Below are 13,696 nucleotides of genomic sequence, written 5' to 3' on the forward strand. Positions count from 1 at the left end.
CAGTTCAGTGACATTGACTACGCTCTTTGAATTGTGCTGTTATTCTCACTTAAGATGAAGGCTTACAGAACAAAATAGTTTCACATTTAACAGTTACTACAAATGTTGCTCTATGACAATAGTTAACAATCTCACAACACATCAACAATATTCTTACTTAGCCTTGCATTCCCTATCACCAGCTTCCTTGTCCCCTTCTGCTTTCTGGCCCTTGTCACTGGACTCCTGTACCTTGTTAGTCTCATTTGGTTTTACGGGGTTGTTAACACAGTTTTAGACTTTGGATACGCAATAGAACACAGGGAAATTCTTGCTTATAAATGCGAATGGTGGGTCTGTTTAGGAATTCATGAAATTACCAGATCTGAATAACAAAATACAAGCTCTTTATATACTCTGTGATGTTTACAATTCTGGAAAATAATATGTTAGAGCCTCAAATATTGATTAAGTTTGTAAAGGGCTCAAAGATGCATAACTAGATGACTGCCTCTAAAATCCCAACAGGATTTCTGGATTACATGAGAGTACCTAATAAAGGCTTTTTCTTTCTCAAGGAGATAGTGGTGTGTTTGGCCAACATTTTCATTCCTTATGGATTTATGTGACTCTGAGGCTTATCCTCACCAGTCACCCAGGCTCACATTGGTGTGAATCAGGTGTTATTTTCACATTGTGAATCCACTTCTTTAACATATCCAGAGGGACAGATTTTGGGTGGCAGAAACACACAAACCTTTTCTTTTAAAATAGGTTCCACAGGGATAGAAGGGAGGGAACTAATGATGAACTGAATGTCCATCTCATACCAGGCGCGGTGCTATGTGCTTTACATAAATTATCTCATTGAGCCAACAAGCTTTTGTGGTCAGAATTATCTGTACATTACAGCTAAAGAAAACAAAGTTGAGAAGTGTTAAGTCACTTGCCCAAGTCAGATTGCTAGTAAATACCAGTGTTGGGACTCAGCCCTAGATTATGAAACTTACTTAAGGCCCTCATTCTGATACAGCACAGCTGCATAATTGTTTACCAATGAATTGTTCATTAGTATTTATGAAAATGTCCAGATATCATGAGAAAGGAGTATTGACGATATTGCTTTCAGGAGAGAAGGATTAACTCATTTCAAACACGTATGTTAACTTCACCTGAAGTTTCCCTGATACAGACTGTAAACTTGTGAATCACTCTGGGCACCATGAGGGAGCAACAGCGGTGCACTTGATAGGTATCAAATAGTATTCTACCCGTTTCTCCTGTCTCTTAACAAGAAAGCCACCATGGGCTCTTTTTCTTCCTAAGATTTCTTCCTTAACGGGAGAGACAGTGCTGGATACTACTCTTGTACTGGCCCATTCTTGATGTTTCTGTCATGGTTGACAATGGGATGTTTGTTCTATTACAGTTAATTGTGCTTTTATTAGTATATTTCTGGAGCAGAGGAATTTGAATTCTTTGTTCAATAACAGTTTTCTGAGTTCCCCTGCAAATATGGTAATTATATTTGTAAGTCTGAGTCAGCAATATATTTCTCTATAGTCTGTTTGGAGCCCTGGTGGCACAGTGGTTAAGAACTCAGCTGCTAACCAAGAGATCGGCAGTTCAAATCCACCAGCTGCTCCTTAGAAACCCTGTGGGGCAGTTCTACTCTGTCCTGTCGCTATGAGTTGGAATAGACTCAGTGGTAATGGATTTGTTTTTGTTTTTAATAATCTTTTTTTTTTTTTTAATTTCTTATCAGGAATCTGGCAGGGAGCAGTCTTGCTTTAATATATTTTCTAAAAATATGAGAAAATAATAACCTAATAAAACTGTTAGCTTTTCTAATAAAAATCTAAATAGAGGGTTGGTCAAATTTTCTGTTTTCCCCATATGACATTTTCTTCCACAAATATGTGCCTTTATTCAGCCTTAGCTCCTCGCATCTGCTAAGCGTAATTTGCCCCTTCTGGTCCCCTTCTCTTACCGGTCCCTCCCCTTCCCACCCTTCACCTGGCCCACTCACTCTCTTTCTTAGCCCGGACTCCACAGGGGTGTACTCTAGCATCTCCTCCTCAGTGGTATCCAGGCACAAGCTTCCCAAGCACCTCCCTCTTCTCACCTTTTTCCAATCTTCCTCCCAGATTCATCACCAGTCATTTTTCAAGAGAAGTCTACACTTTCTGCATCCTTTTCCTTGTAACTCACTCTCTTTTTTCAGCACTTGTGATTTGATACTTGTCCATTCTGCTCAACTGAAATTGCTTTCTCAGGGACCATCATGTGACCCCTCGTCACAACCCCTGACCGCAACGTCCACTTTCCATAGCATTTGTTGTTGCTGGGCATCATCTCCTTTAAGTTCTTCCTCTCTTGGTTCCTGGCACCGTACTAGCCTTGGCAGGCATAGTATTACCTAACACGTGAATGGAAATCAGTGTTCCAAAAGGGAAGTGATTCGGTCAGCCTCAAAGAGTTGTAGGCCAGGCTATGGGGATTCAGGTTCTTGTAATTAGTGAATTCAGTGCCTTCTCGCTGAAGGAGTAGGAAGAAAAAGCCAGAGCTTTCAGTCCATATTCCTAATTAAAAGATGATTTTTCTCTTCTTTTTAAACTATGAAAGGATTTTAATGTTTGATGTGTCTTGGGAGTAGCATTAATAGCAGAGGACAATATTTTAAGTGTTTCTCTTTGGGAAAATGGATTTCCATACTGTGTGGTTATTGTAAGAGTAATTGTTGGACACTTTTGTTAAAAGAATTATATGAATATTCTATGATACCTGCTTGATGAAAGACTGTACCCTGGAATATTTGAAAAAAATTAATTTTGAATAGTGTCCTTTCTATTTTTTGGGTATAATCAGAGGCATTAACTTTAGATACCTCTAGAGATATCTACTTTAAATTTAGTCCCTGGATGGTGCCAAAAGTTAATTCTCTCAGATGCTAACCAAAAGGATGGAGGTTTGAGTCGTTGGAAGAAAGGCCCGGTGATCCACTTTTGAAAAATCAGCCATTAAAAACTCGATGGATTACAGTTCTTCTCTAACACACATGGGATCGCCATGAGTCAGAATTGACTCAATGGCGACTGGTTATCAGTTTTAGAAGTATATTGAAGGACAAACATTTTATTACTAAATTTTTTTTTTTGAAAAGTAAATAGTAAGACTGTAAAGACAAGGTCTATATTAACTGTTAATAAAGATATCAGATGCGTTTTGTGTCTGCAGCACTGACCAGCACAAGTCTATGGAGCTGTAAAATTGAAGGCAACAAGCTCCAGTAATATTCATCCTTTTTCATTATTGTTACAGCTCCTGGGTCCATCATGATTTTGTTCTTCCATCCCAACAGAATCCAAACTGTACCCATTTTAGTGAAGGCTGTTATTTGCATCACAGTGAGAGCTGCATGAAATCATTACTTTGCCTGCACATCTGAACGCACATTTACGAATCATTGGTCCTTTGGAAGGGGGGGTCTGCACTTAGCATAGGAAATACTAAAAATATTTGGAAACTGAAGAGCTATAATGATGTCTTAAATTACAAGTTATTTTACAAACATAATTTGCTTTATCAAAAAAATTATTTACACATAACTGTCAAACACCACAACATCCACTATTGCACAGGGTGAGGTATATCTGCACAGTGAGAGCACTCAGCTGGACGTAAAGTGTATTTGATCATCCATTGTACATTCTCCTATGAAAGCAACATGGTCCCCTGTGATTGGATGAATCTGTTTGGGTTCTTGTTTCATCTTTCAGCAAATGAAGATGAATTTGCTGAAAGAGAAGGGACTCAATAGGGGCAAACTGGGCGTAGCAGACGTGGGGGAATAAGGCTGAATAAAGGCACCTCTTTGGGAAAGAACAAGTCGTATGGAGAAAACAGAAATTTTGACCAGCCTTCTATTTAGATATTCATATCATTGCCTTGACTCTTCAAAATCAGATGGACCCTGGAAAATGTAACTTTGATTCCATTGCATTTTTTTCCCCAGCCATTTCCCATAATAGGTGGGTTATATGTTGTCTTAGTTTGCCAGTATCTATTGCTTGCTGTAACAGAAACACCACAAGTGGGTGGCATTAATGAACAAAAATTTATTTTCTCAGTTTAGAGGATTAGAAGTCTGAATTCAGGGCACTGGCTCTAGGGGAAGGCCGTCTCTCTGTTGGCTCTGGGGGAGAATCCTTGTCTCAGCTTTTCTAGCCTGGGGGTTCCTGGGTTCCTTGGCAATCACCATGTGGAATCTGTCTTTCCCCCATTTATGCTTCCTAATATCTGTGCCTAAGGAGCCCTGGTTGTGCAGTGGTTAAAGCGCTCATCTACTAACTGAAATGTTGTGGTTCAAACCTACCAGCCACTCCGCAGGAGAAAGATGTCGCAGTCAGCTTCCGTAGAGATTTACAGCCTTGAAAACTCTGAGGGGCAGTTCTACCCTGTCCTATAGGGTCTCTACAAGTTGGAATTGCCTTGACAGCAGTGGGTATATCTGTGCATAATCTGCTCTTTTTATATCTCAAAGGTGATTAGGTTTAAGACACATCCTACACTGAATAGGACCTCCTGATAGTACAAAGAAAACCCTATTCCCACATGGGATTACATCCACAGGTGTTTAAGGGTTAGAATCCCAACACATATTTTGGCATGATACAGTTCAGTCCGTAGCGTGTGTCTAGACTTGGACAATAGGCCTGCTTAGTTCCTTTGCTCACTCAAAGCCTAGAGACCGACATAGCACCCACTAGCAAAACCGTGCCTAGGACAACCAAGTATTTGTTAGCCTTTCAGCATTATTAATGATCAAGAGTTGGACGGCCATGTGCTCGCAGGGCGGTAAATAGAACACATGAACCCCAAGCTGTTTGTAAAGGAAAGAGCATCAGATGAGAGGGAGCTTTGGTGTACAGGGCTGTGAGGATGAGAGAGCACAGTCAAAGGCTCTCCTGGGCTTACCTTGTGGTGTAGGCTCAACATCTACACTGTTATGACTAATGAATTCTGAGTTCTGTACAAGCTGCTGTAGCAATGTCAGCATCAGTGTGAACGTCAAGATGTGTGTGCCGATGTTCACGACTGTGGACACATCCATAATACTGAAGACATCATAAGAACAATCTAGAATAGAGCAGCACTTTTGTGCAGCAAAATAGTTCTGTGGAACAGAGTTAGATCAGGAAAAGTTTGCATGGTGGTCATTTGGTCGTGAAAAGACAAGTCTGTACCTAATGATTGCTATGATTCAGCTTTCAAACCTATTAGATGTGTCATTTAACCAGACAACATATGCCCATTATTTTTTAGCATGAAAAGCAATTGCCATATGTTCAATAGTTATTGGATTGTGACTAGCAGGTGTGCCATAGAGTAATAATAATGACAACAATAATAACATCTGCAGCTTTGACTCTCTACAAGCAAAGGTGAAGGGGAAAAAATAATGATTAGTGTATTTGAGCAACATAAAAAGTCAGTCTGGGTAATTTAAAGCAAAGATCATTTTTAATAGCCAAGGTTATACTTTTTTTTGTGTCATTTAAATAATTGTCTTAGAGTTCCATTTTACTTCACCTACATAAACTCAAAGATATTTCAAATCAATTTAATGGTTACATTCCTCAAAAATTTTCAAAATGCTTTCACGTGTTGTATTACTTGATCCTCATAACAACTGTGATGAAATAGGTAGGGGAGAAATTGTTCCCTGCTCTGCTTAAAAAGCTGAGGTTCAGAGTGGCTAAGTGACTCTTTCTACCCCACAGAAAGATAGAAATCTATTGACTTTTCAACCTTAATGATATTAAAGTGACCACACTACCATAGGTGTCATTGTCAGTATTATTCATTTGGAAAGCTTGTTGTGTCCAGGGGGCAAGGATGGGAAGAGGAAGGCATGGATGGATGACGTAAGCGCTGTACTACTGAAGGGACGCACAAACTGATGCACCTGTTAGGGTCCAGAACCTCTCCCCTCCCCGTTAGCCTGCCACTGCAGTGTTGAGTAGATTGCACTTTGAGGGAAAGCTAATGCTGTCCTAGCCAGATAAAGTGTCTTGTTGGTATGACACAGATCTGTTTACATAATTAATATCATGTCCTCTACCTGCTGATAAGAAGCTACATATGTTTTTATATTATAGTTGAATGAAGTTTGAAGTAAATAAAATATTCTCTTAAAAATGTTAAAGTAACCAACCAAAGAAATAACCCTTAAGATGACTGATTTTCCTCAGCATGCAGGTGTCCCTTCTTACATACCTGAAGCATTCAGCATCTAGCCATGTGAGTTGATTACCTAAGGCATAGTACTGGAAAGTAGAATAACATGAAAAACTTAGTTTTGTGGATGTTACCTTTTTTTGTAATCAGCTACAGTATATTTGTATTTTTAAATCTTTCATTTTGATTGGGTTTTCTGGTCTGGAACTATATGCATTAACAAAAACATTTTTCTTGTTTCTTATATGCATGTTAATTAGCAATGTAAGCAGTATTTCCTACCATATTTTACTCCCAATATTTTTGATGTGTTGGTATGAAATGGAGTTAAAATTCACTTATGATTGTATATGACCCACAGAGGAGCCCACTTATTAGTAAAAACTTTTTAAATAGTTAAATGTAGAGGGAAAAATTTTTTAAAAATTAGGAAACATTGTAAAAAAGAAAAAAAAAAACACTAGTAGCAGCGTTGAAAACTGATGACCAGCCTGTCAGTTTGTTATGCTGTGGTGGCTTGCATGTTGCTGTAATACTGGAAGCTATGCCACCAGTGTTTCAAATTCCAGCAGCATCACCCAGGGTGGACAAGTTTCAGTGGAACTTCTACACTAAGCAGACTAGGGAGAAAGTCCTGGCTATCTACTTACAAAAATTAGCCTGTGAAAACCCTGTAGATCACAACAGAACATTGTCCAAGTTGTTTACTTTGGACAGTTATTAGGAGGGATCAATCACTGAGGAGGGTATCGTGCTTGGGGAAGTAGAGGGCCAACAAGGGTGAGGGAAACAATGTACTCAGACATGCCAGCGATGGTGAGGATGATGCAGGTAGGGCAGTGTTTCATTCTGTTCTACATAAGGTCAACATGAGTTGCAGTTGAACTTGTGGGCAGCTATCTATATCTAGATAAAATTTAAATCAATTACATACATTTTTTTTTTTTTTAAAAAAAAAAAAGCAAAACAACAAAACTTTCCTCCAATTCTTCCAGGAAAATGTGCTTCCGGTATAGTGGCCATTGCATCTGTTACGATGCAGTCAGCTAGAATTAGAATCTTCCATGAATCTGAAGATGTGTTGGAAGACAGGAGACAAGGCAAACCCTAGCATTAAGAGAAACTTGAAATGAAGAAGTTGAGACCCAAAGCCCTCTTTCCTTCCTCTTCTGTTGATGGACAAAAGCTTTTTCCAAGTCATCCTGTAGAAAGTTCTAGACCCACAGTGACCTATTGTGAATATATAATGTGGTCTGTTACTTTATCTTCTTCTATTATCAATCTGGTAATCATTTCAGGTGATAGACTTCATCTTCAGCATTTCTGGATGAAAAGGCTGATAGTTCACCTTGCCATTTGAAGAAGGAAAGTCAGGTGGCTCTTGTTTCTTAAAGATGTGAGCCAGACTGAGAGCATTCTGTTATCAGGCTTGGCATTTCCAAAGCTGAGTAGATTACACATGACCTATAATGTCCTACTGGAACTCTTTCATCTTTTGCTTTGTTTGGGAATGTAAACCATCCTGAAATTGAAGTCTTGGAGGAAAAGAGACCCTTGGAAGTATTTTTAAAAATATGGATTAAAAAGCAAATGAATGCCTTTCCAACAAGTAGAAAATATCTCTCTTCTACTATGAGATGCTTCTGAGACATGAACCTTAAGCTCTCACTTTGTGTGTAGAAAGAAAAGTTGGGAGTGAGGAGTAAGGAAATGTGTTTCATTTATTTGTAGATGTGTTCATTCTTAAGCCAGATGAAATTTTCCATGATTTCTTTCAAACTGCAAAGTATTTGTAAAACTCAGGTTAATGATCATTGCAAAGTAAAGGAAGACACGCAAATATCCAATCTGATATAGCCTGGTGACATTCTGTACAATCTGACGCTGGGTTTGTGGCAGAATATCTAACATTCAACCTTTATTTTGGATAGTTGTACTTTTTCTTGGAAAAGACTTGCTCTGAGACACAAAGTCATTGGTTTTGAACTTAACTTGATTTGGACGACTAAATGGTATACCTAAAAACATGCTTTAACCCTAGCATGACTTTTTAAAGACTTTTCCATTTAATTTGGTTTTAGAAATTGATTTGCCCTTTAAAAATAATATCAGCGTTTAAAGCAATTTTACTTTTTTTTGTGTGCGATAACCGAATTTTCCCTTTAAGAGAATCACTTCAGATATGCAGCCTCGACAAAGATGTGAAAACTGCTGTGAGTCAGCTAGAAATGGCAACTCTGATAACAAGAACATGAAGAGTCCACTGAAAGTGGACTTTGTTGCCTTGATTTGCAGGCACTGTTGGGGAATTTGGCGTAATCTATGGCACAAGTGGTCCCTGGGTGGCACAAATGGTTTGCACTCAACAACTAACCAAATGTTGGCGATTCAGACCCACCCAGCAGTGCCATGGAAGAAAGGCCTGGGCATCTGCTTCTGTAAAGATTATGGCTGAGAAAACCCTATGGAGCAATTCTACTCTAACACACTCTGTAATGCCATGAGTAAGAGTCAATTCCATGGCCATGAGCATCCTCCTGAGCCACATTGCCTACAGGGTTTGTCTGTTGCATCTTCAGAGTTGCTCCTTTGCTACTTTCTCTGCACCACCTTCCTGATTAACTCCTCCCAGATGGTAGCTGTCAGCTGCAGCCATGGGTTGGGGGTCGAGTAGGGTTGGTAAAGCTTCAAAGTAAGGCTCTACGGTTCATTGGTGTTTTCCATTTCCTCGTTGGCTTCCATTCTCTCAATCTGCTGATAAGCACATTCATACCACTCAGTGTCTTTGGTCTGCAAAACAACAGCAATGGCACTGAAATAGGCACTCGTTAGCAAATGGAAGCAGATATGTGAATGATTTATTAAATTCAGATAATGTAATAAACACACTTTAACCATCTAATAGACACTTTTGCCTAAGTTTATTAGGATAATTGCTTCAGTACTCATTTTGGCTTTGCTACAGCCAAACTTTCCAGTGATTTAAAAAATAAGAGTATTACTGTTTATCGACATTCCCAATTTCTTAGAAACTGGAAGCACTGAACATTCTCATAGCTCTAACATTAATTCTTTGGAAGATATCAGCAAATATGTGTCTGTGCCTCCAATTCTCCATGTATAAAATGAGAACATAAATCTGACATGTTTCCCTGAAAGTAGCAATATATGTTTATTTGTTTGATGTCACTTGGCAAGTTATGCATTGGCTAGCTTGTTATGGCTTCTACCGGCCGTGACCTTTGAGCATCACTGTCTCTGTGTTCAACTGTTATTGATAGATATGTCATACTTTCAAATCCCTCGGGTGCATTAGGGTAGTAAAAAAGTTCAGACCCAAGAAGGGTGATTAGAAACACTTGTGGGTTCATCCTATGTGCTGAACAAACTGCATTCAGCCATGTGCAGCTACTTGCACTACTTAGAAATGAGTAAATTCTCTTCTACGTCCACGCATGTGCACTGTCAGAGAGTCTTTCCTCTCCTGTTCCTTTTTTACCTGATTAACCCAAGATTCGGATCTTCCTTCACATCTTCCGGAAAGCCGTCTAGACACGCCTCTCCCTCCTCTCCTCTATAATAGTACCACCTCCCAGAGTAGGTTAGGCATGGCAGCAGGCCCCCTCATAGCTTCATGGGTACACCTGGGACAAAGTGACCAGCACTCTGGTCTCCAGTATTCTAATAAACTTGTCTGGATTTGTAATTGGACTGTGAATGTCTTGAGTGCAAGACTTCATCTTTTATCTTTATATTTTCAGCAACATATATTGAATGAATGGATTCCAAATATAAACACAGCCTGTACCTGGTAATGTAGACGAGGTAATAAAAAATTAATTCGTCATGTCGGTGAAGCATCCTTGATATTATCTAGTCCAGACCATCAATGTACAGGAGACTTGAAGAGACTGAGGACTAGAGCATCTGTTCATTCATTGTCCATTTATTAATTCATGCATTCATTCAACAACACGCTGTGCCTGGCACTGTGCTAGCCACTGGGCACACAATGCCAAGTAAGACAGCAAAAGCCAAGGTCCTTCGGTCATGGAGCTTACAACTTCGCGCAGTGGAGAAGTAGTAATCCAACATTCACACAAGACCTGTATACTCATCGGCTGTGCTAAATGGAAGCTGTGGGAGCCCATTGACATGGGGATTTGACCTAATTGCAGGGGTCAGAGAGCCTTTCCTCAGATAAAGCGTGTTTGAACTGAAATCTGAGGCACACACACAACTACACGGGCACAATGAGGGGATGGAATTCACGGGGCTGAGGGTCAGTGTATGCAAAGTTGAAACTGAAAGGAGGCAAGAGCTGCTGCAGAAGAAAGAGTAGCACAGCGGGAGTGAAGCACAGATGAAAGTGCCAGGGGCCAGTTCATATTTGACCTGTAGGTCATGTTAGAGATTTTAGTTATTAACAGAGAGCTCTAGGAAGCCACTGAAACATTTGAGAGCCGGGGGAGGTGGAAGTGGCACGATCACATTTGCATTTTCAAGAAATCTCTGCTGCAGGAGAGAGAAGAGGTTGAGGATTGGGCAGAGGGAGTACCTGATGGGCCAACCAGCAAAAATTTGCAGAGGTGGACACCAGAGATGTCGGCAGCTTGGAGAATAGAGAACACCAAAGGCATCTCTGTCTTTTCTTACTTCTTTACTAATGCGTTGTTCACCTCCAGCTTATGAAGGAAGGCCTTAATCTACTCCTACTTCTTGTTGACTCAGCCGTAGAGTTTCCGAATTCCTGGAAAAGGGGACAGAGGCTAATGAGCATTCCTTTACAATGGCCAAAGGGTTTTCCATTTCCTAGCTCTCCACCACTCCTGACGCCACTGCTGGCTATGAGGAATCCGTGATAGACTCACCAGTGGGTTTGAACACCAGGCAGACAGAGAGCATTGTTATACAGAGTAAAAGGGGACCCCAGGACTGCCTGTGAATGAATAAGATTGAAGCCCCTACTTACTAAGAACCAGTGAGTACAGCCCGGTAGGAACCGGCCTCTGGGAGGGAAGCAGCAGCGCCCTCTTGCTCTGCAGTGAAGCAAATGCAGGTTAGCTGCCCTAGCTGTGGCCCTCCCTGGTCCCCCATCTCTTACCAAGAAGAACCGGCCCTGCGGAGCAAGACACGTCTCAGGTGCAGACAATTTACCACCTGTAAGAAACTGGGGGAAATTGTTTAGAATTCCAGCTGAGGAGTCGTGTATTAGCAAGATGCATATCTTGGGGAAGGAAATTCACGTTTGATGATCTTTTACATGTTGGGATCTCACACTTGGATGCTATGCTGAGGTCAGGGCCGGATTAACCAGTAAGCACAGTATGCATCGATTTACAGTAAGTGAGATACGCAAGGCTTAATTGTGCTTACTTACTAATCTGTAGTGCACAATTTCACCTGGTGATGTGGTGCAAACTGGGTGAAATTGTGCACTACAGATTAGTAAGTAAGCAGTTAAGCCCGTGCATACCTTCTTATTGGGTGACCCGTCCCTGCTGCGATGCGGCCATGCTCCTCCGCGGGGACGCCTGGGAGCGGCCAGTTGGAGAGGCAGGCTGGGCCTTAGACTCTGCCTGCAGCTCTTGTCCCAGCCCTCTTTCTCTCAAGGGCTCCTTCCTTCTGACTGCTTTTCTCTAAGCCCCATCTCTCTCCTCTCAGGCACTTTTGGGACCATCCAACCATCGCTGCAGGCAACTTTACTTAAGGGCCACAACTCACTGAGTTTCTATGAAAATTGCCATCCCACAGCCTTGTTCAGATTCATGACAGGCAGGCGGGAGGAGGTTGCCATTGCCCATCTGTGGGAATTCTGCCCACATTGCTGTCGACTCGATTCTGACTCATAGTGATTCTATAGATAGGGAAGAACTGCCCCGTAGGGTTTCCAAGGCTGTAAATCTTCAGGGAAGCAGACGGCCACATCTTCATCCTGCGGAGTGCCTGGAAGGTTCGAACCCCCGACCTGGTGGATTCAAACTACCAGCCTTTCTGTTAACAGCCTAGTGCTTAACCACTGTACCACTAGAGTGCCAGGAATGTGCAGACTCAGTAAATGCTACTTGAATTGAAAACTAAAGGAAGTTATTTGTCTAAGGTTAGGCAACGGAAGACTGCTGGGCCAGAACCAGGAAACAGGTCTTCAATAACCTTTTTACTATTAAATGCTATTTGAGGACGGAGGGAAAGGATACAATTTGTTGACTTTCATTGGTACATTTTGGGCAAGAAGAGAGAAGTAGAGAATAAGAATGATTAGGGGCCCAAATGCTATTTATTTACCCCTATTACTGTGTGATTAAGCGTTTGGCTGCTAACCAAAAGGTCAGCAGTTCGAATCCACCAGCCGCTCCTTGGAAACCCGGCGGGGGCAGTTCTACTCTGTCCTATAGGATCGCTATGAGTCAGAATTGACTCGACGGCAATGGCTTTGGTTTGGTTGGATTACAATGGAAAGGAGCCCTGGTGGCACCGTGATTAAAATGCTCGACTGTTAACTGAAACGGTCAGTAGTTCAAACCCAACAGCTGCCCTGGGAGAAAGGTGGCAGTCTGCTTCTGTAAAGATTTACAGCCTTGGAAATCCTATGGGGCAGTTCTACTTTGTACTACAGGGTGGCTATCAGTCAAATGGACATGATAGCAAGGGTTTGGGTTTTTTTGTTTATTACAACGGAAGAGGAAAAGTCTCCTGTAAGACGCTACAAATGCAATTGTATTAGAGAGCTTATTTTGTACATTTTTCAGACCTAGTGTAGTTTCTTGTATGATGTTTATACAGTTTTTACTCTTGTTGTCTGTAAAAGCCGAAGAACTGGTGTTGCTGTTATTTCTAGATGGGAATTAACAAACTTGATAAAATATAGCAGTCTGTATACACGCATAGGAAAGTAGCTTTTAAAACGTTAGTCTATTCCATTTTTCAGTTGTAAAGTGAAGTGATTTTCTGAAGTGTAAGATCAGAGAATTTTTATGTTTCGTTTTTAGTCTCTGAATTGTGCGGGTGATGCCATTTGGGAGGACACCGTTCTTTCTGAAACTTAGAAAAGCAGTCGTTCATTCAATCACACAGCAATTTGTAGAGTTTTTTTAATATAACAATTTTTGACATCATGTTTTAGGTGTCTAGTTTTAACTTGTTTGGCTGAGCTGACATTTAAATTCAATCCAAACATTACGTGATTGGACCTAGCCTTTTAGCGTTCCTTTTTTTCTCTTCATTGGAAACCAGTACAGAGAACACCGTCATTTAATAAGAAAGATGGTTTCCTGCTTTGTTTCCTTTTATCCAGCTCAGAACTGCCTGGGGGAAAGATTGCTTCCTTTCTCAAAGTGCATAAGCCACAAAATGGAAAATGGACACACAAACATGTGTGCCTCTTTCCTCTTAGCTTTGGGAAAAGGTGACAAGAATGGGTGAACACACTGCTAGCTATTTAAATGGACTTATTATTATTAATTTGATTTAAGGCTTT

At 40.8% G+C, this 13,696-nt stretch overlaps 1 protein-coding gene across 1 annotated transcript in view; it reads left to right on the plus strand.

Annotated features, from left to right (window-relative positions):
- NRG1 (neuregulin 1) overlaps positions 1-13,696 on the plus strand; it is a 1,165,780-nt gene that overhangs the window by 240,416 nt on the left and 911,668 nt on the right. The window contains exon 3 of the mRNA XM_023737842.1: positions 6,762-6,772. Within this exon, the coding sequence (XP_023593610.1) occupies positions 6,762-6,772 (11 nt within the window). The remainder of the gene's footprint in view (positions 1-6,761; positions 6,773-13,696) is intronic.

The sequence above is a fragment of the Trichechus manatus genome, unplaced genomic scaffold (assembly GCF_000243295.1).
Source record: "Trichechus manatus latirostris isolate Lorelei unplaced genomic scaffold, TriManLat1.0 scaffold00109, whole genome shotgun sequence".
Classification (NCBI taxonomy): Eukaryota; Metazoa; Chordata; class Mammalia; order Sirenia; family Trichechidae; genus Trichechus; species Trichechus manatus.